Raw genomic sequence first — 25,953 nt, 5'->3', positions numbered from 1 at the left:
GGCTAGGATCCACAAGACCATTATTAACACTCTGTTTCTCCAAGATAACTTGTCAAATGAAGGCATCAACACAGACATACACATTTTTTACTACTGTGTTTACATCATATAGAAAGTTGTGTCTGTTTCTTAGGTGGAATCTCTTAGTGGGTTAAACTTCAAAACCGTGCATTAGAGATGTTGTGAAAATGCATATTCTGTTCAAGAGTACTGGGGTGGGATCAGAGTCTGTGTTTCTTTCTTTCTTTCCTTTTTTTTTTTTTTTAAAGATTTTATTTATATATTTGAGAGAGAGAGTGAGAGAGTATGAGAGGGGAGAAGGTCAGTGGGAGAAGATGACTCCCCGTGGAGCCGTGAGCTCAATGTGGACTTGATACTGGGTTTCCAGGATAATGACCTGACCCTAAGGCTGAGCCACCCAGGTGCCTAGAGTCAACCTTTCTAACAAGGCAGTACCTTATGGGCAAAGGGATAAAGTTTTAAAGAAGAAAGGGGTAGAACTCTAAGACAAGAAGTCTTGGAGGATTTGGAACAGGTAAAAAATGCTTTTAATTATTTTTTAAAATCTTTTTTTTTTTTGTTTGAGAGAGAACACAAGAGATGACTTGAGGAAGGCAGGGTTTACAGAGGGAGAGAGATAAGCAGACTCCCCCCTGAGCAGGGAGCCCAATGCAGGGCTCCAGCCCAGGATCCTGGGACCATGACCGAAGCTGGAGGCAGATGCTTAATTGACTGAGCCACAGAAGTGCTCCCTGAATGGGTTTTATACCCATTATAGATGTTACTGGAAGAGCAAGAAAGCCAACAATCCTTTCTCACCATTTCCTAGTTACCCAAGACCATCTAACAGTAATTCATAAATTAAATTAATGAATAATAAATTAATTATAATAAATAACAATTATAATATAATTATATATTATTATAATTATATAATTTATATATAATTATATGATTTGTATAATTATATAAATATAATTATATCTTTATGATCAATAAAATCATAATTAATAATTCATTATAATATAGTCCTATCTTTATAATTAATAAATTAATTATAACAAAAATAATAAATTAATTATAATAAATTAATAAATAACGAATTAATAAATTCTTCTTCTATTTTGGGGGGAATATTTTGTCAGACATCCAGTAACATGGAAGTGATTGGGTTTTCACCCAGGTTGTCTGACCTTTATAGAGTCTATCTAAAATGACATGCAGATCAATATACAGAGAGGACCTTAAAGCACTGTTCACAGCAGGTGTCAAACTGGAGAAGAATGAGGGAAACAAGAAGGGGTCTAAATAAAATTGATCTACTTTTTATTTGTTTGAGAGAGAGAGAATGAGAGAGACAGCACAAAAGGGGGCAGGGTCAGAGGGAGAAGCAGTTGCCCCCAAAAGCAGGGAGCCATATTTAGGACTTGATCCTTGGACTCCAGGATCATGACCTGGGCTGAAGGCATTTATTTAACTGACCCACCCAGGCACCCAATTGATCTACCTATTTACTTTTCATGCACACATCCATACTTTGTAAAAACAGATTTTATTTATTTATTTGACAGAGGAAGACAGAGCAAGAGAGGGAGCACAAGTAGGGGCAGTGGGAGAGGGAGAAGCAAGCTTCCTGCTGAGCAGGGAGCCAGGGGTGGGGCTCAATCCCAGGACCCTGGGATCATGACCTGAGCTGAAGGCAGAGGCTTTAACCCACTAAACCACCCAGGTACCCCTTTCTTAGCTATTTTAATCCATGATTCCTCAACATGGTATTTCATTAAAAAGTTTTGTTTCAATGATCATTTGTGATCTATTATATTTCAGGATTTTAAGACCCTCAAAAAGTTAATTATGGGGATACCTGGGTGGCTCAATGCGTTGAGCCTCTGCTTTTGGCTCAGGTCATGATCTCAAGGTCCTGAGATAGGACCCCACATCCAGCTCTCTGCTCAGCAGGGACCCTGCTTCCCCCCACCTCTCTCTGCCTGCCTCTCTGCCTACTTGGGATCTCTGTCTGTCAAATAAATAAATAAATCTTTTAAAAAATGTTAATTATGTGATTTTTCTCTCTTTCTGAAAACACAAAGAGCTAAACAGAAATGTATGTCCAGGGGTGCCTGGGTGGCTCGTGGGTTAAGCCTCTGCCTTCCACTCAAGTCATGATCTCAGGGTTGTGGGATTGAGCCTCACATCAGGCTCTGCTCAGCAGGGAGCCTGCTTCTCCCTCTCTCTTTGCCTGCCTTTCTGCCTACTTGTGATCTCTCTCTCTCTCTCTCTGTCAAATAAATAAATCTTAAAAAAACAAAAACAAAAACAAACTTGTTATTAAAAAAAAAGAAGAAGAAGAAGTGTATGTCCATGACATTAGTGTGGAGAAAAGAAAAACCAATGGGACAGAGGGCTGGCTGCCTAAGAACCTCCACCCCCAGAAGTCAAATATATCAACTACACAAAGGTGAGAGCTCTCCCTGTTCAGTGCAAACAGGGATGTGGGACAGTAGCCACTGGTCAAGAAAGAATTCTTGAGATTTTTTTGATGTGAAATGTTGGGGTTCAGGAGTGAACGATGAAGAAATAATTGAGATGTCTTTGGTGCAAAAAAGTGGTATTATTAAATATGGCAACAGGACCTGTGGGTAGAAAGAGCTATACTGGGTTTGTGAGCAGTGACTGATGATGAACGTTCAGTGGGGGAGGGGGTTGAGGGAACAACAGAAGTCTCTAATGAATTTGGAAGCAAGGTTTCCAGGACCTTGAAAGTGGTATCATGATGAGGTCACATATGACTATCTTGTAAAACCTTAGTCATGGACCCTTCAGATATCTATCAGTGGGCTCTATGCTTGGGGGATGACTGCCAACATATATTCAGGGGGTAGACATAAAGACAGTTTTCAAAGGGATCATCCTATGTTAAAGAGGACTTACAGGATCCTAGAGGTCTGGCTAATGACAAGCTAAGGTTACTTTTTACCTCCAACAAAACAACATTGCCACCATTGTGAACTCCTTGAGGAATGTCACACTGTGCTTGTCTCAAGAGTTTAGCACTGGGCTGCAAGTAAAAGGAAATTTAATTTTATCTGCACTTCTTTGATTTTTTTCTTTTCCTCAGAGAATACAAGAAAGGTGCATCTGGGTGGCTCAGTTAACTGTCCGCCTTCAAGTCAAATTGTGATCCCAGGGTTCTGGGATTGAGCCCCGGATCTGACTCTGAGGTCACCCTCCACCACTGCTCATTTGCTATCTTTATCAAATAATAAATGTCATCTTTTTAAGTTATGTTATTATTATTGACAGAGGGAGAGACAGCAAGAGAGGGAACACAAGCAGTGGGAGAGGGAGAGGCAGAAGCACAGTCCCCACTGTCCAGAGCCAGATGCAGGGCTCCATCCCAGGACTGTGGGATCCTGACCTGAGCCCATGGCAGATGCTTAACCCAGAGAGCCACCAAGATGCCCCAGCAAATATAATCTTTAGAAAAGAAAGAAAGAAAGAAAGAAAGAAAGAAAGAAATCTATCTCCTGCCTATCCCAACGCTGCCATGGCCAGTGCCATTGGCCTTCCTCCAATGCCTGCCTCCCTCCCACCCCCGCCCTGGGCTGGGGCAAGAATGGGGGCAGGCTGCTCTGGCTGCAGGCAGCTTTGTGCTGCTGGAGGCAGGGTAAGGCTTCCTCTTGCTCAGAGGAGCTCCTGGCCCAAGGCTGAGGAGGGAGCTCCAGAGGGCACCGTCAGACCTCCTCTCAATGGCACCCCAGCCGGCTCCATTTTGTGCGGTGAGCTCGGTGGGAGACACTGGCCTGGACCCCATTCCCGACCCTGGGCCCTTAGCAAGGCTGGTGCACAGAGTCAGGGTGGGGGTGGGGGGCTCCCAACAGCTAGCAGGGGCATGGCAGGGCTGGGTATCTTTGCCCCAGTGCCCTGGGCGGGTAGATGCCCAACAGGTGTTGGGCGCTAGCCTGGCCTGGGTCAAGGAGTAGGGTGATGCGTGCCATGGTTGGCCTGACAGTCAGCCCACGGGGGCGGAGGGGCTAGGGTCAGCCTGCAAACCTGCCTGGGTAGGAACGGAGGTGCCCGGGAGGGAGGAGTGGATTTGGTCTCCCCGCAGTCTGGCTTACATGTAAAAAATGCAGCCTTCTGGCGGCTTGTGGTCCCTGGACTTGCGTCAAAGGCTGAAGTTGGGCAAAGATCAGACCCCTTTTTAGAAAGGTGTTTCTGAACACCACTGACAATACGCTTCTCACAGTATTTCATGACAACCAATGGCGACAGTGCTACGACAGATGCTTCTCTACTAGGCACAGCTGCACACTACATGGGAGGAAGCCACTATGTGATTCAGCCTCATGATGACACTGAGCACAGCGTGAATGATCTGAAGACACAAATGGTTCAAAAGACAGTTTCAGAGAATGCGAGATCTATCTTCCAACTGCAAATGTAGCAAGGATAATGAAAAATGTCATACCTCAAACAGGAAGGATTGTAAAATGCCAAGGACTGTGTTCAAGAATGAGTAAGTGAGCTCATCAGCTTTGTAACATCTGAAGCAAATGAAAGATGCCATCAAGAGAAATGGAGGACAGGGATGCCTGGGTGGCTCAGTTGGTTAAGCAGCTGCCTTCGGCTCAGGTCATGATCCCAGTGTCCTGGGATCGAGTCCCACATCGGGCTCCTTGCTTGGCAGGGAGCCTGCTTCTCCCTCTGCCTCTGCCTGCCACTCTGTCTGCCTGTGCTTGCTCTCGCTTCTCTCTCTATGACAAATAAATAAAATAAAAAATCTTTAAAAAAAAAAAAAAAAAAAAAAAAAAAAAAAAAAAGAGAAATGGAGGACAATCAAGGGAGAAGAAATTCTCTTTGCCATGCTGACCTCAGGCTGTGATGGTTCTGTTGAACTTCTAAAATTATCCTTTTAGGGGCGCCTGGGTGGCTCAGTGGGTTAAAGCCTCTGCCTTCGGCTCAGGTCATGATCCCAGGATCCTGGGATCGAGTCCCATATCGGGCTCTCAGCTCGGCGGGGAGCCTGCTTCCTCTTCTCTCTCTGCCTGACTCTGCCTACTTGTGATCTCTGTCAAATAAATAAATAAAATCTTTAAAAAAAATAAATAAAATTATCCTTTCAGAAATTCAGAGAGGCTATGAAAGGAGAGAAAGGAGTTGGTGGAAGACTCAGAGCTACAGATGGACTAAGTGAAGAACTTACAGAGGATCAACAAAATGTTACGTTTATACAATGTCATATTTCTGGTGTTCAATGAATTCAGTTTTCAGGGTCTGAAGAAATGGTGGCATGCGGTGGAGAGAAGCTTAAGTCTGTAGGATTCTGGAAACAGACATTGGATGAAGTGACTAGGGAAAGAGCGCTCTTTGTACATTAAATAGCTGTAATGTAGCTTCCTAATGCTTGACTGAGGGCTTAATTCTGACTTGGGATGCTTTTTGATGAATGATTTAAGAAATATTTGGATTTTAAAGGTATTAAAACATTTTTGTTTCACATGAGTTTGTTGCTCTGTAGGACTCCTATATACATTATACATTGCAATTTACTACTGTCAGAGATTTGTAGAAAGTTTCTTATTTTCATGTTAAATCATGTTACTTTTATAATTCAAGTCAACAGCTGGGTTAATTCATGGTATTTGCTGTTTTGATAAAATATAAGGGTGGAGTTCAAAGAAGGAAAGACTCCAAGCAAAAGAAACTCAGGAGAAAGAAGTTTTCATCTGAAATGTGATGGTTTCTGCATATCACTCTGTACACCTAAGGTCTGTACAAATGTAAGACAGGAAATATGAACACTATAGGGGAGGAATCTGGCAAAGAGCAACAAGCCAATAAAAGCAGTTAACATTAGGTGTATGCCAACAAATTGATCTCAGTGCCCAAGGCCCACCAAAGGACACGTTATCACTGGTGTTTTCTTGTGGTCTGAGAACAGTAATGTAGACTAGAAATCTAATTATGAAAATAGTGGATATAAATGATGTTAAATCACCTATAGTTTCTATTGAGGCTGCTTTTAGGGAAGCGGACTTGATCAAAGGAATGGAGAAAGGGCCCCTAGCACCCCTATGGTTGAATACAGACACGCCCATCAGGGTACCCACCTCAAAGTAACCATGGGCCCTGAGCAACCACCGGGCTACTGAAAACCGGGTACAGTGACCAGAAAAGGGAAAATTGGATAAGCTCCCATAACCCCCACCTTCCCCATTTAAACCCTGTGTTTAAAGGCTCCTTACAGACAGCCTCTCCTCTGCTGTCCTGCCTGCTGCTCTCTTGCAGTGTATTCAATAAACTTCTAATACCTTTGTTCTGCCTCAGGTGAATTCTTCTCAGTGCCTACTTGACTGGCTTCCACCCAATCATTGACCCACATTCGGGGTCCCCATCTGACTCTCAGAGATACCACATTTAGACACCACGTGCTGTAATACCTACTGTATTTTTTTAATGTCTATTTTTATTAAAAGATTTATATTTTAGAAGGAGGAGGGGAGGGCCAGAATTAGAGGGAGAGAATCTCAAGGAGACTCCCCACTGAGCAGGGAACCAGGATTCTAGGATCTGGAGATCATGACCTGAACTGAAATCAACAGTCCAGTGCAAAACTGACTGAGCCACCCAGGCAAACCTCTAGTGTATTCTACATAGAACATCTTTTTTACATTCTTTGTTAAAAAAATATTTAATTTATTTTTTGGTCAGAGAGAGAGAGAGAGAGAGAGAGCGAGCATGTGCACACAAGCCGGCAGAGTGGCAGGCAGAGGTGGAGAGAGAAGCAGGCTCCTGCTGAGCTAGGAGCCCAATGGGGGACTCAATCCCAAGACCCTGGGATCATGACCTGAGCTGAAGGCAGCTGCTTAATGGATTGATCCACCCAGGCTTCCCAACTTTTTCACATTCTAAAGGGGAAGACTCAACAATCCCCTCCCCCCACTTTTTTTTTTTTTTTAAAGATTTTATTTATTTATTTATTTATTTGACAGAGAGAAATCACAAGTAGATGGAGAGGCAGACAGAGAGAGACAGAGGGAAGCAGGCTCCCCGCTGAGCAGAGAGCCCGATGCGGGACTCCATCCCAGCACCCTGAGATCATGACCTGAGCCGAAGGCAGCAGCTTAAACCACTGAGCCACCCAGGCGCCCCCATCCCCCCACTTCTTTAATCTGAGAACTTCCACGTTATTCTGGACCTTATATCCATCATTTTACTTGTGCATTTTCTTACTCCTGGGCTACACAGACCTGGTAAAACATCCAGACAGGCCCTAAATGAGAAATGTTTTCCCTCCCTGATAAACCAGGACCAGACCTCATCAGCAACGGGAATCTTAGACGCCACACACCTTCCCCTCTGAATATGCCACCAAGGGAATATTTTCAATACTTGCAGGTCTTTAATTCAAAGTGACAACTGCTGATGGCCTACTGCAGCCAGGTTGGAAAGAAGGCAGAGAAGGGAGGTAGGGGAGGTAGGGGTTATCTGGGATATAGGGGAGTAGTGTTCTAAAGACCTAGCCTATGGTGTCACTTCAGAAAATGAATACTACATTCAAGAACACATGCACCAGAAACATCAGGACTAGAGCAACCAACATTTGCAATTTCTAAATGCAAGAAATTTCAGGAGAAAAACATGACTAGACTTCTGACTTGGGATGCTAGGCATACCTGAGAACTGGCCGGCCATTTCTTCTTTCACTTCATCCTGTAGATTTTTTTTTCTCATAAAGTTTTTGTAGAGAAGTCACAGCTCTATCAGGAAAAAAATGCCCCTCAACCCACCAATACAAACTCTTCATCTGTAAACTACTCTCCTGAAGACAAGACCCTGAAATGCAGATAGACCCAACATCCTAGTGCTTTGTGTCAGAGCTATTCAGAAACTTGGAGTTCCTACTTGAACACCAGGCCCTGAATTTTCCTTCTCTAATTCCAGGGGGGCTCCGCTCCCAAAATGCCCAGAGAGACAGAGAGCGCATAGGCACCATATGCTGCATGGACCTGACCCTCCCAGACTCACGTAGCAGAAACTATGTTGCCTCTCCATGAGCCAAAGCCTGCTCTCACTCTCATAAAATAACCTGAAGCCCTCGTGCTTACCCCTGGCCTCACTGAGAATCACCTGGAGCCCTTAATTAATGCAACAGGATTGTTTCCACCCAAACTGACCAACAGAATCTGAGGGGGAGACTAACAGAGAAGATCCTTTTTGAAACTCCACACGTGATCCTATTGGGAAGTAAAGGGGAGGTGACCAGGCCAAGCACATTAACCAAGGCTGTGGTGGTGACAGATGAAGATCCAGGCCTTCACTGGAGTTTCTGGAGACACATTCTCCTCCTTTCTGCTACACAGAGACACCTTACAGGTGGAGCTTCTCCTTACAAATGCAAAAGTCTTCCAAAAGTAAACACAGGATTTCAGAGCCTTTCCTTTATCTGACTTTTATTTAAAATAACCAGCCTAAAATAATGCTTATGCCAGATACATTTTAGGGTGACAAATTGTTCCCCTTCAGTCGGTAAATGTTTCTTTTCATAAGTAACTGCCACACATTCTGAAGTGAATGTCCTTTTGACTCTCCCATCAGCGATATGAGAATTCTAATTCCTCAACATTCTCACTGAAAATTGGTGTTATCCTTTTTCTTTTAGCCATACCAGGAAATACTGAATGGTGTCTCACTGTAAAAGATGAAGTGGTCTTTCTATAGTGGTCCTGGTGACTGAAACGGGAAACCACATAATAGAATCAAGTGGAACAAAAATCATGTGGCTGGGGGAGCCTGGGTGGCTCAGTGGGTTAAGCCTCTGCCTTCGGCTCAGGTCATGATCTCAAGGTCCTGGGATCAAGCCCCGAATTGGGCTCTCTGCTCAGCGGGGAGCCTGCTTCCCCCTCTCTCTGCCTGCCTACTTGTCATCTCTGTCAAATAAATAAATAAAATCTTAAAAAAAAAATCACATGGCTGCATTCATGCTTCAGGGAGACTCCATTTCAAAGATTAAGGGGGACATACACCTGGTGAGTACTGGGGGAGGTACAGAACTGTGGAATCGTTAAATTCAACACCTGAAACCGAAAACATGTTATGTTAACTAATTGGAATCAAAATAAATTATTTAAAAAGAAGGAAAACCGGAGTGGCTAAGTTGGATAGGCAGCTGACTCTTGATGGGGCTGAGGTCAAGATCTCAGGGTTAGATGGAACCCCGGGATTGGCTCTGTCCCCAGGGTGGAGGGTACTTAAAATTCTCTCCTTTGCCCCCAACACCACCCCCACCACCCCCAACACCACCAGTAACAAGTGTAGTCTCTCTCATAAGAATTTTTTTCTAGAGTGCTGTAAAGTGTGTAAACCTGGTGATTCATAGACCTGTACCCCTGGGGATAAAAATATATGTTTATAAAAAATAAAAAATTAGGGGCGCCTGGGTGGCTCAGTGGGTTAAGCCACTACCTTCGGCTCAGGTCATGATCTCAGGGTCCTGGGATCGAGTCCCGCATCGGGCTCTCTGCTCAGCGGGGAGCCTGCTTCCTTCTCTCTCTCTCTGCCTGCCTCTCTGCCTACTTGTGATCTCTGCCTGTCAAATAAATGGATAAATAAATAAATAAAATCTTAAAAAAAAAAAATTAAAAATTAAAAAAAAAGAATTTTTTTCTAAAGATTTATTTATTTGACAGAGAGAGACAAAGCGAGAGATGTAACACAAGTAGAGGGAGTGGGAGAGGAAAAAGCAGTCTTCCCACAGAGCAGGGAGCCCAATGCAGCGCTTGATCCCAGGACCCTGGGATCATGACCTGAGCTGAAGGCAGACAACAACTGAGCCACTCAGGCACCCCATCTCATAAGAATTTTTAAAAAGCAATTGTTCTATGTTAAGAGTACAAAATAAATCCTAGAATTAAGTTGTCATAAACCAAAAAGAAAAAAAATTAAAAAGTTACTGTACAGGGACTGTGTATATCAAAAAGTTAGCATTAACAACACTAGGGGCACCTGGGTGGCTCAGTGGGTTAAGCAGCTGCTTTCGGCTCAGGTTATGATCCCAGCGTCCCAGGATCGAGCCCCACATCAGGCTCCTTACTCAGCAGGGAGCCCTGCTTCTCCCTCTGCCTCTGCCTGCCATTCTGTCTGCCTATGCTTGCTCTCTCTCCCTCTCTCTCTGATAAATAAATAAATAATTTTAAAAAATCACTAGGAATTCAGTTATGAATCTACTAAAAGGAAGGTACTTTTCTTTTGTAATACTGCATGGCCACAACACACTTTAGAGTTAGAAGAAGCACAAATTGCAAGTCTGTGGCACAGATAAAACTCTTTTGAAATTTAAAATTCTTTTTTTAAAGATTTTATTCATTTATTTGACAGAGAGAGAGATCACAAGTAGACAGAGAGGCAGGCAGGGTTGGGGGGGAAAGCGGGCTCCCCGCTGAGCAGAGAGCCTGATGCAGGGCTTAATCCCAGGACCCTGAGTTCACGACCTGAGCTGAAGGCAGAGGCCTAACCCACTGAGCCACCCAGGCACCCCTAAAATTTTAAATCCTTCACAATGTAACCCATTGAAATGATGCATTCTTACAGTAAGATTCTGAATGAATCCAAACACAAAAACGACATTAGTTCCTCTCAGTAGACAGAGTCAGCTTCAGCATCCAACAGCCATCCCACAGGGATTTCCATTCAGGACACCAATAATTTAGGTGTTCCATCAGGGGAAGTGTAGAAGAATCAGCCACTTAACATACTAAGCACTTTGAATTTAGGCAGACTAACTACAGAGAAAACCATAACATGAAATATAGTAAGATCACTCTAATTAGCATATTCATTCAGAGCTAAAACATATAATGGCATAAAAATTAAGAACAGTCACCAAAACTTTCTGAATTTGGGAAGAATGAGGAAGGGAGAACAATAAGTATTTCTATTTGTGGGCAAAGGTGTATTTTGGGCTACAGCTACAAGTCAGACAATATAAAACAAAAAAATCTCTTAAATGTGCAAAACACAAAATATGTTTAAGATTATTCCTTATATTCCACTTTGTTAACATATGAAGTAATATTTGATTAAGGTGTACAACAGTGATTATACAATTCCATATAACATTCTATGCCTATCACAGGGGCAGTCCTTAATCCCCATCATTTACTTAATGCATCCACTAAACCATGTCCACTCTGGCAACCATCAGGTTGTTTTCCAAAGTTAAGAATCTGTTTCTTGGTGTGCCTGGGTGGCTCAGTCATTGAGTATCTGTTTTCAGCTCAGGTCCCGATCCTAAGGTTCCAGCATCAAGCCTCAAATCCTGCTCCATGGTCAAGAGAGAGCCTACTTCTCCCTCTCCCACTCCCACTCATTTCGTTGCCTCTCTCAATGTCTCTCTGTAAAAACAATAAAATCATTTTTTAAAAAGTTTATTTCATGCATTGCCTCTCCCTTTCTCTTTTCTTTCCGATTGCTCACTTGTTTTGTTTTCTGAATTCCAAACATGAGTGAAATGATACAATACTTGTCTTTCTTTGAATTATTTCACTTGGAAGAATACACTCTAGCTCTATCCATCTTGTGGCAAATGTCAAGATTTCATCACTTTTAGGGTTATAAATATGTCTTTTGATTTCTATCTTTCTTTTTTATTCATTGAGGGGTCAATAAACGCTTGGGTTGGACTGTTTCAAGCAGATATACTCACTGCTTCTCACTGCTGAACTGCTTCACCAACAAATCCATGCCATGCAAAGACCCACAATACAGAACTACACTTATTATGGTGTTGAGAAAAGGGAGGAAAGTCCCGCACAGCAGTGAAGCAGCTTCCCTGAAGATCACCCAATCACACTGGATCTGACCTTGACTGGGGTGATCTCCCTGGGAAATGAGGGCTTGGGAGTAACCACAGCACATGTCTTGCAGATCCTGCCTATTCCACTGTCCAGAAGGATTCTTCATCTCAAACATCTATTCTACCATGTGACATCTTAAAGCTGTCCACATGATTGCATCATCCAATACCCTCCTCCATCCCTTGTCACGGATCTAGGCAAGGAAAGTAGTGTAATCACTGACATCCAGCAGCATTAGTCCTCAGGAAGACAGAGGAGATCAATCAAATCATCAGGATAAAGCAGGACTTCTCTACTCCTGAGAAACCCACATTAGCCAATTCTTTCCCCCATTATATGTATTCATCAGATGACACCAGCAAGAGCTCCTTGTGCCTTTGCAGTGACTAAAGGGAGTCACCTCCAGGTCCCTCCCCACATTGGAAAGAGTTCCTCACATTTCATTTTAATAGGTCTTGTCTTTCTCTTGAAGGATGGTACCTTCCTCAAATTTTACTTAGATTCACATCCCACATCCCCGTGCTAAATGTCCTAATAACCATCAGCTTTCCACCTGTCTAATCTCAATGAAGCATTTTCTGAGGACACTCTCTCCATAGCACAGGCAAAAAGGAATGGTTGTGGTGCCTATGTAGCTGGAAAGAAGAATGAGGAAATTCAACTGGAGATCTGGAGATAACTAGGTCGTAAACAAGTAGAAGTTGTTTTTCTACATCTAGGGAGTCCCTTGGGAAACTAGGGACACTTCTCCTCCTCTACATGCTAATTCTTCATCTTGAATATTTTCTGTCTCTTCCCTGGGCTACCACGTCACTCCTATTGGGATAGATTTCTCTTTCTTATGGGGTATCTATGACACACATAACATGGTCATATGCGCATGTACACCTCACAGACACATCAAAATACCACTCAGTTTAGGACATGGGGCACATGACTTCATTTGGGTCCATGGTGCAGTGCTAGAGAGTCCAAAGTCTAAGTCCAGAATATGCCATTCCAACTGAAACAGATTTAGGGAAGCTCTGGGGGAGGGGAAGTCTTCTCTAAGGGACATGGTAAGGAAAGCATTGGGAGAAAGAGAGATGGTGGCTCACAAGAACAGAGTGCAGATGTCTTATGAGACATTCCACTAACTTGACACCCTGCAGTGTGGTGACTGGGGACTGCACTCTTGAGAATGGCTCCTATCAGTGCAAGGACCTTCAAAAATGTTGGCTACACAAATCGATGCCAAGTAGCAGTAACACAAAGTATGTGAGCTAAAACACCAACAATACCTCTATGTTACATACCTTGGTAATACACCCATGGTTAATATCACTGTATTCACAAAGAGGAGAAAATCACAGCATAGACTAGGGGAAAAATAATCACTTATCCCTTAAACCTTCAGACAACTTAAACCTTCAGAGAAAATGGATTCCTAGGTATATTGTTTTACTCCAGTATCATATAGGTGATTGATTCAATTAGATCCCTACAAACTTCAATGAGATAAATGAACACTAGACGTAGGATAACACATCATTCATGACACACCCATATCCAGATGTTAAAACACACTAGGTTTTATTAATGAAAATGTATCAAGTTCACACAAACACTAAGTTATACATTTCAAATCCACTCTATTGTCACCATTCGAAATACAGAACACATGTACAAAAGCATTCGAGTGTTTTCAGAAGGATATGGAGTACCTGTTTCCAAAAACTTCAGGACAGAGGTACATTCCTCAGAAATGTGTATGTTCAATGGTAGGGCATTGTAAAGAAGAGTTAGCTACCCTCCTGCAGTCATCTGTCAGGGTTTCCTCATTTAACCACATCAAGTCATACTATCTAACGATTGCACTTAGGGATTGGTAGTTTATTGACCAGTTACCTCTTTTTCCTTAAAGAACAATCAGGAAAACCTCTTATTTCTAATATTGAGAAAGTTATTTAGTTTCAATGCGTGCAGAAGTGTGTGCTCCGAACACCTCTTCCATGGAATCTTACATCAATGTTATAACCATAAGCACCATCTCCACTGAGATATACTTCATATGTTTTATATCATACAGTCATCTTCCATGGAAAATTAGGTACACATGGGTCCCACTTAATGGGGCAGGACATCTAATTTGATGTAGCAACAATCAACCACGTGGTCTTACACACCTACAAGGAAAGGAAGAATTTTCTGGAGTGATTTCAGAGGAAATACATTCATACATTAGTCACAAATCTCAAATAGGGTTAATGTAAAAAACTAAAAAATACTGAAATCCTTATATATATGAAAAAATCAATCCGCTAAATCTGTTGCAACAGAATACCACATACATTTTCTAAGTGTGTAAGTTTGATTTTTCCTTATAATCACTATTTTCATAGAGAGTAATGTTTGAATAGAGTAAATAATGTTTGATTTATGTAACATTCATTGGCATCAGGTGTTCAATTCAATAGTTTTCTAAACACTGCTAATTTTCTACTGACTTCTCTTAATGCACCCCCTGGTGTGTGCTCCAATGTACTAAAATGAAAATCTTTCCACATTCATGATGTTCCAAGGGTTCGAATATACTATGCATTTTAAGATACTGAGTAAGCACTGAATTCCAGTTACAAGCTTGGCCAGATTCTTTACATTTCACACTTTCACTCCTGTATGAAAACAACCATGTTAAGAAAGTTGGGAGTCCCACTGAGAGGTCAGATACATTCTTAGTATTTTAACACTTACTCTCCTTTTTAAAATCTCTCATATGGAGTGAGGAGGGAGCAGTCCTTAGCACTCTCTCACATTCATTACATCTATAATTTTCTCTGCAGGGTGAGTTCTGTGATGTGCAGTAAGGGTTGTGTGCCTGCTAGGAGTTTGGCCACATCATTCATCCAATATGAATTCTCTGTTTAGAAGGTGTGCATGCTGGACAAGGGCCTTGCCACCCTGGTTATATTTGGGAGGTTATGGTCCAATATGAATTCTCTCATAGGCATGAATGGGTGAGCACTCCTTAACCGATTTTTCTCACGTTCTTTTTTTCTTTTTTCTTAAAGATTTTATTTACTTATTTGACAGAGAGATGGAGAGAGAGCACACATAGTGAGGAGGGTCAGGCAGGGGGAGAGAGAGAAGCACGCTGCCTGCTGAGCAGGGAGCCTGATGCAGAGCTCAATCCCGGGACTCTGGGATCATAACCTGAGCCCAAGGGAGTGCCCTAACTGACTGAGCCACACAGGCATCCCTCTTATTACATTCTGTACACTGGTAAGCTTTCTATCTAATATGGATATTATGATGTTTAACGAGGACAGAGTGCCTGCAAAGGCCTAACACCATTCTTGACGTTGGTAAGATTTCTCTCCAGGATGAACCCTGTGATGCTGAGTCAGGGCTAAGCGGTCCTTAAAGGCCTTGCCACATTCATGACTTGTTGTTAAGTTTTCTCTCCAGTATGAGTTCTGTGATGTCGAATAAGGCCTGAGTTCCGGTTAAAGCTCTTGCCACATTCACGACATCGGTAAGGTTTCTCTCCAGTATGAATTCTGTGATGTCGTATAAGGGTTGAGCTGTGGATAAAGGACTTGCCACATTCTTGACATCGGTAAGGTTTCTCTCCAGTATGAATTCTGTAATGTTGAGTAAGGCTTGAGCTGTGGCTAAAGGCCTTGCCGCATTCTTGACATTGGTAAGGTTTCTCTCCAGTATGAATTCTGTGATGTCGAGTAAGGTCTGAGCTGTGGTTAAAGGTCTTGCCACATTCTTGACATTGGTAAGATTTCTTTCCATTAGGAATTCCCTGATTTTGAGTAAGCCTTGAGCACCAGTTAACGGCCTTGCCACATTCTTGGTATTTATAGTGTTTCATTCTGGTATGGGTTCTGCTATGTTGACTGAGGTGTGAGTGCACGTTAAAGGCTTTGCCACATTCCGGACATTGGTAAGGTTTCTCTCCAGTATGAATTCTATGATGTCGAGTAAGGTGTGAAAGGCAGTTAAAGGCCTTGCCGCATTCTTGACATTGGTAAGGTTTCTCTCCAGAATGAATTCTTTGATGTTGAATAAGTCTTGAGCTCTGGTTAAAGCTCCTGCCACATTTCTGACATTGGTAACATTTCTCTCCAGTATGAACACTGTAATGTTCAACCAGAGTTGAGTTGTCCTTTAAGGTCTTGCCACGTTCTTGACATTGGTAAGGTTTTTCTCCACTATGAATTCTGTAATGTTCAGTAAGACTTGACCTCCAGATAAAGGCCTTGCCACATTCGTGACATTTGTAAGGTTTCTCTCCACTATGAATTCTGTGATGTCGAAAAAGGTCTGAGTTCCGGTTAAAGCTCTTGCCACATTTGTGACATTGGTAAGGTTTCTCTCCTGTATGAGTTCTGTGATGTTGAATAAGGGCTGAGCTCCGGTTAAAGCTCTTGCCACATTTGTGACATTGGTAAGGTTTTTCTCCACTATGAATTCTGTGATGTCGAATAAGGATTGAGCTGTGGTTAAAGGCCTTGCCACATTCTTGACATTGGTATGGTTTCTCTCCAGTATGAATTCTGTGATGTTGAGTAAGGGTTGACCTGTCATAAAAGGCCTTGCCACATTCCTGACATTGGTAAGGTTTCTCTTTAGTATGAATTCTATAATGTTCAGTAAGACTTGACCTCCAAATAAAGGCCTTGCCACATTCTTGACATTGGTAAGGTTTCTCTCGAGTATGAATTCTGTGATGTTGCATAAGTTGTGAAGGGAAGGCATAGGCCTTGCCACATTCTTGACATTGGTAAGGTTTCTCTCCAGTGTGAATTCTGTGATGTTGAGTAAGGGTTGACCTGTCATAAAAGGCCTTGCCACATTCTTGACTTTCATAAGTTTTCTTGGCATTATGAATTCCCTGATGTTCAGTAAGCCCTGAGCTCAAATTAAAGGACTTGCCACATTCTTGGTATTTATAGGGTTTCTCTATACTATGAATTATGCAATGTCGAGTGAGATGAGAGTTCATATTAAAGGCCTTCCCACATTCTTGACATTGGTAAGGTTTCTCTCCAGTATGAATTCTGTGATGCTGAGTAAGGTGTGAAGGGTGTTTAAAGGCCTTGCCACATTCTTGACACTGGTAAGGTTTTTTTACACAATGAATTTTGTGATGGTGAGTAAGTTCTGAGAATGATTTAAAGGCTTTGGCACATTCATTACCATTGTAATTTTTCCCTGCAATATGAATTCGTTTATCTCTATTAAGACTTGAGTGACCATTAAAAGCCTTGCCACATTCTTGACATTTGTAAGGTTTCTCTCCAGAACAGATCTGCAAATGACCATTTAGTGATGAACAATCCTTAAAGGTTTGACCACCTTCTTCACATTTGTATACTTTTCCTCCAGTATGCATTCGCTGATGTTGAGATAGTGTTGAGTGGCAGTCAAAGGATTTACCATATTCCTTAAAGATGTAAGTTTCCTCTCCCTGAGGGATTATCTCATTGATGTTTAGGCTTGGTGGCTGAGTAAACATGGTCCCTGGTTTACTAGATGTGAATGGGCTTTTTCCCTCATGAATTCTCTGATGATCACCAACACTGGAAGACTGGTTACAAGCTTTCCCACATTCATTATCTTTATGAAGACAGTCTCCTGAAGGGAGTATACTGAGGTTAGAGCTTGGATGAAAGCCTTCCCCACATTTATCACATTCATTCTCTGCAAACCTAGCCCTGACACATCGGTGAACACTGGAGCCCTGGTTCAATGTTTTCTGAGATACAGTGCATTGAGCAAATCTGTCTCCAGTGAAAAGCCTCTGGTCATTCTGGAGGGTCGACTCCTCAGTGAAGCCCCTCTCAAATGTATCCCACTGAACACTTTGTTCTTCATTTCTAAATCTCTGATTTAAGGTCAGACCAGTCCTATCTTCCAAATGGCTCAAATCATTATTCTCAGCATGGACTAGGTTACTCTTCAGATGTTCCAAATGGTCTGTCCACAAATAGCTATGTTTGAATATCTGATTGGAGCTTGTGCTGACAGAAACACACTGCTCTGCAGAAACAGCTGACTTAAAAGGGAAGGTTTTCCGCAGTGGTTTATATCCTTCACCATTTGGGGCAACGACATTCTCATTAAGGGCAATTGCCTTGGCTTGGGGATATCGCCCAGAATTTCTTTGATGCCCTTCTCTCTCCCCATCATTGTCCCAGTCTATGTGTAAGTGTAAAATCTCAACAGCACTATGTTTGTATCTGGGAATTGATCCATTCTGGAAAGAACCTTCTATGCTCCGCTGTAGCAGGAAACTCTGGGTGTCATGTGAAGATACAGCTGAAAGATACCAAACAAGAGTAAAACCATTGCACTTACTACATTCAGAAGAATATACTGATGAGGTCTAATACAGAAGCATCAAGTCAATCAGACAAAGTCAGAAAGATGGCTGAGAAGGAGTCATCAGGACCTCATTTCTCCATGGAAACACACCATGGCACACAACATACTCAGCAGAGTCTAATAGAGAATTCTGCGGTATGGTCATGGTGTAGCACAAATCACTTTCTTGTATCTCTAACAATCAGGAAAAGGGTCACATGAGCTCAAAATTAGCATAATAATAGAGTATATAGAAAGAGAAGACTGAACTGAACCAAATAGGATATAGTAAAAATAGGAACATATCAAGCACAGGAAGAGTTGTTTGGCAGAAAAGATCAATGACGCTGACAGCCCATGAACTAAATTAAGAATAACACAAAAAAGACAAACTAAAATGACAGGGGAAGAAGTGAAAGCAGACACAATGTAACTGACTGTAGGAATAAAAGTAATTATAAGAGGCAACAATGGATAATCAGTGCCCATAAATTGTTAATAAAAGACAAGTATACATTTCAAAAAAGGTATAACCAATTTAGACTCCATCACTCTGAAAAGTAGAAAAAAATTCTCAGCTGATCTGCAAACATGAAGCCAAATGAAAGGGGAATAAAATTAAAAAGCTGAACAAACAAAAACTGGTGGAAATTAAGTTCACTGGAAATTGAGTTCACAGGGTATTCAAACAGACACCAAAGGAGAAAGGACTGCAAATATCCTCAAACATTTCCAAGGAGTGATGACCAGAGAAAGTAACAGAACACTCTCTCTGTGGCACCAGCATTCCCAGGTCATGCAATCCAAAGACACTACAAAGAACAAAGTTTGCAAAACTCTACCTGTGATGCATATTCACTCAAAGTCCACAATAAAATAGAGGAAATGGAATCAAAAGCACATTTTCCCTTTTTACAAGATGATCAAGTGGGAAATGGACCTGGAATTAAGGGCACTCCAACATACAGAAAACCATAAATTCAAGACTCCACATTGACAGAATGAAGGGCAAAAATGACATGATCATATTAAGGGAGACAGAATACAAATATCGTCATACCAGACAACATGTCATGATAAACATACTCACAGGAGAGACAGAAAGAAACCCCACAACCTAATGAATGCCACAAATGCATGAAAAGCTGAAACCTATTCAGTAGGGACAGTCTGCAAGCTTCTCCTCTATCATCAGCAGGTAGGTAATGAAGGGAGCCCACCACTGCCTTTGAGCATAGTACTGGATTCTCTATTCAGAACAATTATGCAACCAAAACTAGAGTAAAGGAATCTAAACTGAAAAACAAACAATAAAACTCATTGTTCACATGGGACATGATTTCTGAAATCCCTAAAGATCATCATTTTAATTTTTTTTACTGTTTTTGGTCATTGTTTGTATTGTTTATTTCTGCCAGTTTTTCCCTACTAGACTTCCCATTTCCCAAGTTTTTCATGTTATACAATACAGAATTAAGAAAAATGTTGGAATAAACAACTTAATTTCCACCAGAAGAACTAAAAAAGGAAGAGACTAGGATGAAACTTAGTAGAGGGATGATATAAAGAAAAGTGTGAAATAAATACAGTAGAAGATAAGCATTAATGGAACACAGAAAGTAATGCCCATTTCAATCAATAAAACAAAATTGGCAATGCTTTAACTCCACAAACCATTACATAACAACAAATGGAGAAATTTGTGTTTTTAATATTTATTTATTTGACAGGCAGAGATCACTAATGGCAGAGAGAAAGAGATAAGCAGGCTCCCCACTGAGCAGAGAGCCTGATACAGGGCTTGATCCCAGGAACCTGGCATCATGACCTGAGCTGAAGGCAGTGCTTTAACCCACTGAGCTTCCCAGTGTGCCCAACTAGGGAAATTTATTAAAAACAAAAACAAAAACAAAACAGAGAATTCCTAAAATTGTACAAGTTATTAAGACTGATTTCCTAACCATGAACCAAAGAAATGGGACATCTCCTGAGATCAGTAAGAATGATGAAAATTGAACTTGGAATCAATACTCTAGCAGCACAGACAGAAAAGCCCAAGACCAAGGAATTTTACTACAACTGATGGGGTCAATGAGTTCCCTAAATGCAATCCTGTGTTGCATGATTCTTCTCCCTCTCTTGTTGAGATTCAGTATTACTTCATTTGCCTTTTATATGACAAAGTCATTTTTTTTGCTTCTTCCAGCCTGCCCTCTAGATCAAACCTATTTCTACTCTCACTTACTGCATCATTCATCTATGTTTGATTTTTAAAAAGACTTATATATTTGAGGGGGGCACTCACAAGATTCCAGGTGGGAGCTACAGAGAGAGGGAATCACATGAAGCATCACACTGAATTCACAGTGTGACTTGAGCCTACATCCCAGGAGCCTGAGATCAAGATCTGAGCAGAAATCAAGAGTTGGTACTTACCCAAGTGAGCCACCAAGCACCCAATTATTTTTTAACTCTTATCTCTATGGTAAAGTTCTCACTATTGTTTTCTCAACTCCTTGAGTATCCTTATGATTATGACCTTAAATTCTCCATCAAGCTCCTTACTACTCCATCAGGACTGTGGCCCTGCAGAACTCTCTGCTCAGGAGATGTGAGGTGGGCAGGGGCTGACCTTGCTGAGACCGAGGAAAGCCTCGCTGAGAAGGGCAGTTCCCTCAGTTCACAGTGGGTGGGGACTGGTGCAAGCAAGGCAGACAGCCAGTGTCTTACTGAGTGGGACTCAGTCTTTATGCTACAGGACAGGAGAGGGCTCCCATGTTTTGGAAGCCACATGTCACTGAATGTTTCCTCTCAGGAATGTGCTCCTAGACTACTGAATACTCTCCCTACTGTGTGCCCCAGGTGTTCTTCAGATGACTGTTTCCACGCTCGGTGCCCCCAGGTTGTTTGCCAACCTTCTGTCTGGGAGCACCCCAGTGCCCTCCTGGTTCTCTCCCATCCAAAGCTGCTGACCATTAAACCTCCAGACTTTAAGATGTGCTGGTTCCAAGAACTCATGAAATTCAGCCCTTCTCCCTCTCCAAGCCAATGGTTTTGGGGAACCCAAAAATGTATCCCCGGAGTGCTCCTCTGTCATGATACCTACTGCACAGCTGGGCTCCCTTCCCGCCACAATGCTATACTCCTCTCCTCCCTAAACCATGTCTCCACACAATCTGCCATCTTCCACGTGGCCTCTTCTGCCTCTTACTTGGAGAGTTTGTCCTGTCACTCCTCAGCCCAATGTCTGGGGCATTCAGGAGGACCTGACAGTTACCTAGTGGTGCTCATGACAAGACACATGAGTCTAGGATCCTCCTATTCCACTGCCCTTGCTTCTCCTGGGAATCCTTATTGTTTTAATCCTGTTAAAACTCATATGGATTTTATAAAGCTGGTACGCAAATCAACACATAAAAATTAGTTTTGTTTCTACACAACAAAGAACAACTCCCAAACAGAGATATCATACATTTAGAGCAAACCCCCTCCCCCCCCAACAAAATGCTTCCAATTTAACATAATGGTAGAGGTCAAACCAGAAACGATGAAAAGTGTAATATACTGTGCTGGATTCAAAGAATGAATAACGATGGAACACATCCATGTTCTTTCACTGGAATAACTGAAACACAATAAATCTTGATGTGACCTACAGAAAATGCAATCTCTACAAAACGCCAATGTCATTTTTGCACAAAGATCAAAATTCATCCTAACATTATGTGATGTCATGGGATAACCCATACCCAAAATAATCTGGGAAGTGAAGAGCATATATCCTGACTTATAGCATACAAAGCACAGATATCAAACTAATGTCCTATAGACATGACATCAGGAGTAGAATAATGGAAGAGTCTGGCTGAGCTAGATGTGCACGTCTCCAGTGTTAATGTGTATGACAATGAACTGGAGAGACTATTAAAATTCATATTCTGATTTTTTAAAAAGATTTTATTTATTTATTTGACAGAGATCACAAGTAGGCAGAGAGGCAGGCAGAGAGAGGCAGAAGCAGGCTCCCTGCTGAGCAGACAGCCTGATGCGGAGCTCGATCCCAGGACCCTGGAATCATGACCTGAGCCAAAGGCAGAGGCCTTAACCCACTGAGCCACCCAGGCACCCCCATATTCTGATTTGGATGTTTGGGTGAGGTCTGAGTTTCTACTTTTCACAAATATGCCACTGATGTCTTACATTGACAATGCATGCTTCCCACAGAACTCCACAACTGAATCACAATGAAGAGTTTCAAAGGTTCCTAAAAGGCGGGAAGAGCATAGAGGTGAGCATGGAGACCTTCCCTTCCCTTCCCTCTTCATTCAAGCCAACTCTACCCCTGTAAAATTTTCTCTGGACCTCCTCTTATTTTTGTTTCTTCAATTCACCACACCACTGTATTCACAGAAATAGCTCCCTCTTTCATGAGAAATGCAGGTGCAATCTACTTCTGGCTGCAACCCTGGATTTTGTAGCTTGGACCCCCCTGCGTCCATGGCCTTTATGAATTTCAGATTTCCCCTGCATTTTTTCCTAATACTCATGGCTTCAGGCTACAGGATCACTTCTTTCCACCTAGGCTTCCTCCTGAAAACTGACTTTGGTGGGGGGCCTGAGTGGCTCAGTGGGTTAAGCCTCTCCCTTCGGCTCAGGTAAGCTCTCAGGGTCCTGGGATCAAGTCCCACATCTGGCTCTCTGCTCGGTGGGGGACCTACTTCTCCCTCTCTTTCTACTTGTGATCTCTCTCTCTGTCTAATAAATAAATAAATCTTAAAAAAAAAAAAAAAGAAACTGACTTTGGTGAAAATGAGCACTTTATAAAAGTTGGTTACACTTTCTGGTCTTCTCCAAAGAATACACTTACACAGAAAAGCCATCCTGAAAACTGTGGCCATTACTACACACTCTTAAATGGGGAGAGATGAGAGAGACCACACTCAAGGAAACAGACTTAAGAAGCTCTCACAGAAGTACTGTGAAGTATGTAAGCCTAGTGATTCACAGACCTGTACCTCTGGGGCTAATAACACATGATATGTTAAATTTTATTTTTTTAAAGATAATATGGTTCATATATACAATGGGATATTATGCCTCTATCAGAAAGAATGAAAACCCAACTTTTATCAACATGGACAGGACTGGAGATGATTATACTGAGTGAAGTAAGTCAAGCAGAGAGAGTCAAGTATCATATGGTTTCACTTACTTGTGGGGCATAAGGAATAATACGGAGGACATTGGCAGATGGAGAGAAGTGAGCTGGTGGGAATCGGAGTGGGAGGTGAACCATGAGAGCTGGCAGACTCTAAGAAACAAGCTGAGGGTTTTGGAGGGTAGTGAGGTGGGGGTTTGGGAGAGCCTGGTGGTGGGTATTAAGGAAGACACATATTTTATGGAGCACTGGGTGTGGTGCATAAACAATGCATCTTGGAACACTGAAAAAAACAAAACCAAGTTTAAAAAAAGGAAAAAAAAAAAAAAGCTCTCACAGAAATGACTGTTTTTCCATGTACCCTCGTGGCTGCTCAGCCTATGAGGACCACAGGCTCTTCTTGGTCTTCCGGCTCACTTCTTCACACTGCTGGGTACATGCTTCTCATTCCCTGTCCCCTCCCTTCTATATTAAGGAAATTTTATCTCTACTGTTGTACAGATCAATTTGCTTTCCTAGGACTTTATCCTCATATGAATATATAGGAGTAGCTTCCTTGGAAGAGTAGGGTTAGTTTTCTCTACCTGCAAATCTTTTTTTTTTTTTTAAGATTTTTAAATTTATTTGACACAGAGAGAGAGAGGGAGAGGCAGACAGAGAGGGAGGGGGAAGCAGGCTCCCCGCTGAGCAAAGAGCCCAATGTGGGGCTCAATCTCAGGACCCTGATATCATGACCTGATCTGAAGGCAGAGGCTTAACCCAGTCAACCACCCAGACACCCTACCTGCAACTTCTTAAGACACTAGTTTAATCTACATAGGCATATACCTCTCGGTATCCATCTTGATTTCTTTTCTATTAATGTATAATGGACAATGTTCCATTAGTTCAGGTGTAGAACATGGGGATTCGACAACTCTGTAGGTTCTACTATGCTCACCACAAGTAACTACCATCTGGCACCATAATATGCTATGAAAATACCATTGGAGGAGTTCCCTGTATTCTTTTCACCCATGGAAGCCTCTAGTTCCCATTCCCACTTCCTCATGATGCCCATCATCCTTCTCCATTCCACACTGGTAACATTCAGGCTATACATTGTATTTGTGTGTCTCTTTATGCTTTTTTCATTGTGTCTTGGATTTACGATAATGAGGTTTGACCCAGAAGTAATTATGTGATGTGAACTAAGTCAGAGATTCAAAGACAAATACCATACATATTCACTTATATGTACAATCAAAACAACAATGTAAATGAACAAACAAGAAACAGACCTATGAACATCTATTTTGTTTTGAATAAAGTCCATGGATAATCTCAATAAATATAAAACTTCCAAGATGACACACATTCCATATTGTAACCCATTGGTATGTAACAGTGTTCCAATATGGGCAGAAGACAAGAGGTTCCCAGGTCAAAGTCCAAGTGTCTTATGGCTCATGACATAGCAAACATCATAAACATCTTCATCACACTAATAACACTGGCCAGCTGCTCACCCCCAACTCATACAGGGATGCACTGCACATGTGGTTGGTTTATGTTGGACACTCTGAGCATAGCAAACCCCAGTATCTTCAAGGAACACCTAGCGTGTATGTCCAATCTTCAGCTATGAAAAGAAACATCTGTTTTCCAATACAATAAACTCATCTGTCCACTACCCACAATCAAGATGCCATCACTATACTACCAAATATGAGTGGAATGACAATTATAACTAAAATATCAGTCAAGGAAACACCTGTGCAGATCATGAGGTCACCACATGACTTCAAGGAATAGTGATAATACTATATAAGTCACATCTGTGATTCGATGCAGGTATCCACAACAGTAACCAATACATTTTCCTTCATGATCTTTTGCTGCTCATCTGGGAGTGATATACAGTTACATGCAGGGTAGGTCACAAAGTCAATGTACCTGGAAGGTTTGACTTTAAGATTTTCCAACCATCGGCCATAGGGCCAATTGCAAAGCTCTGGAAGATACCTAAGATGCACATGGTACCACCAAAGACACATCCCTGGCTACTCTGTAAACCTAAAAATGAAGTGTGCATCCAACATCATGGCAGAAATCTTTCATCCAAAAGCTGTCAGTGTGGGTGCGACTCCATTACAGACAATGGACAATGAGTTGCCTATGCTCACCTGTTTGGCAATAAAAGTTGTAGAACTTATCCTACCTCCAGTGAAGTAAAGAGAGACAATGGTGCATCGATCAGGTTGCCAGGATTGCAGGGACAGCCTGCAAGACAAAGATTATGGCATTTGCCCAGCTCCTCGAGGCATGTCTGCTGTGGGAATAGAGGAATAATCATTCATCTGAGCACACAGGCCCATGGAAGATCGATGACACCACAACTGACATTGGGTGTGTGGGCCTGGGAGACTGAAAAACACTGCTAGAGGAGGAAGACAGAAAGATAAGTCAACGGAGAAGTCAGCATCTAAGATCTTGGCCATGTGAATCCATATCAAGACACAACTTGTGTAGGGAAGCCTGGGTGGCTCAGTCAGTTAAGCCTCTGCCTAAAAACTGGATCCTGATGCAGGGTCCTGGGAT

At 42.1% G+C, this 25,953-nt stretch overlaps 1 protein-coding gene and 1 pseudogene across 10 annotated transcripts in view; one reads left to right on the top strand and one right to left on the bottom strand.

The window, feature by feature from the left end:
• The first annotated feature begins 4,255 nt into the window (after positions 1 to 4,255).
• LOC309852811 (nuclear transcription factor Y subunit beta-like) lies at positions 4,256 to 5,267 on the top strand (annotated as a pseudogene). Its single transcript has 3 exons — positions 4,256 to 4,599; positions 4,835 to 4,921; positions 5,127 to 5,267. The product of its transcript is annotated as a nuclear transcription factor Y subunit beta-like (transcript).
• An 8,138-nt stretch (positions 5,268 to 13,405) lies between these two features.
• LOC309852740 (uncharacterized protein) overlaps positions 13,406 to 25,953 on the bottom strand; it is a 32,548-nt gene continuing 20,000 nt past the window's right edge. For 5 of the 9 annotated variants that reach the window (XM_082709935.1, XM_082709930.1, XM_082709933.1 and 2 more), the window contains 2 exons: positions 25,574 to 25,635; positions 13,406 to 18,170 (listed from right to left, as the gene is read on the bottom strand). In XM_082709935.1, coding sequence (XP_082566061.1) covers positions 15,289 to 18,170; positions 25,574 to 25,635 — 2,944 coding nt within the window. In that variant the 3' untranslated portion in view covers positions 13,406 to 15,288. The remainder of the gene's footprint in view (positions 18,171 to 25,573; positions 25,636 to 25,953) is intronic. The other 4 variants (XM_082709931.1, XM_082709932.1, XM_082709937.1 and 1 more) reach the window with 1 other exon arrangement.

This window comes from Mustela nivalis (genome assembly GCF_964662115.1).
Source record: "Mustela nivalis genome assembly, chromosome: 18".
In the NCBI taxonomy this organism is placed as follows: domain Eukaryota; kingdom Metazoa; phylum Chordata; class Mammalia; order Carnivora; family Mustelidae; genus Mustela; species Mustela nivalis.
This window is presented reverse-complemented; position numbering and strand designations above follow the sequence as displayed.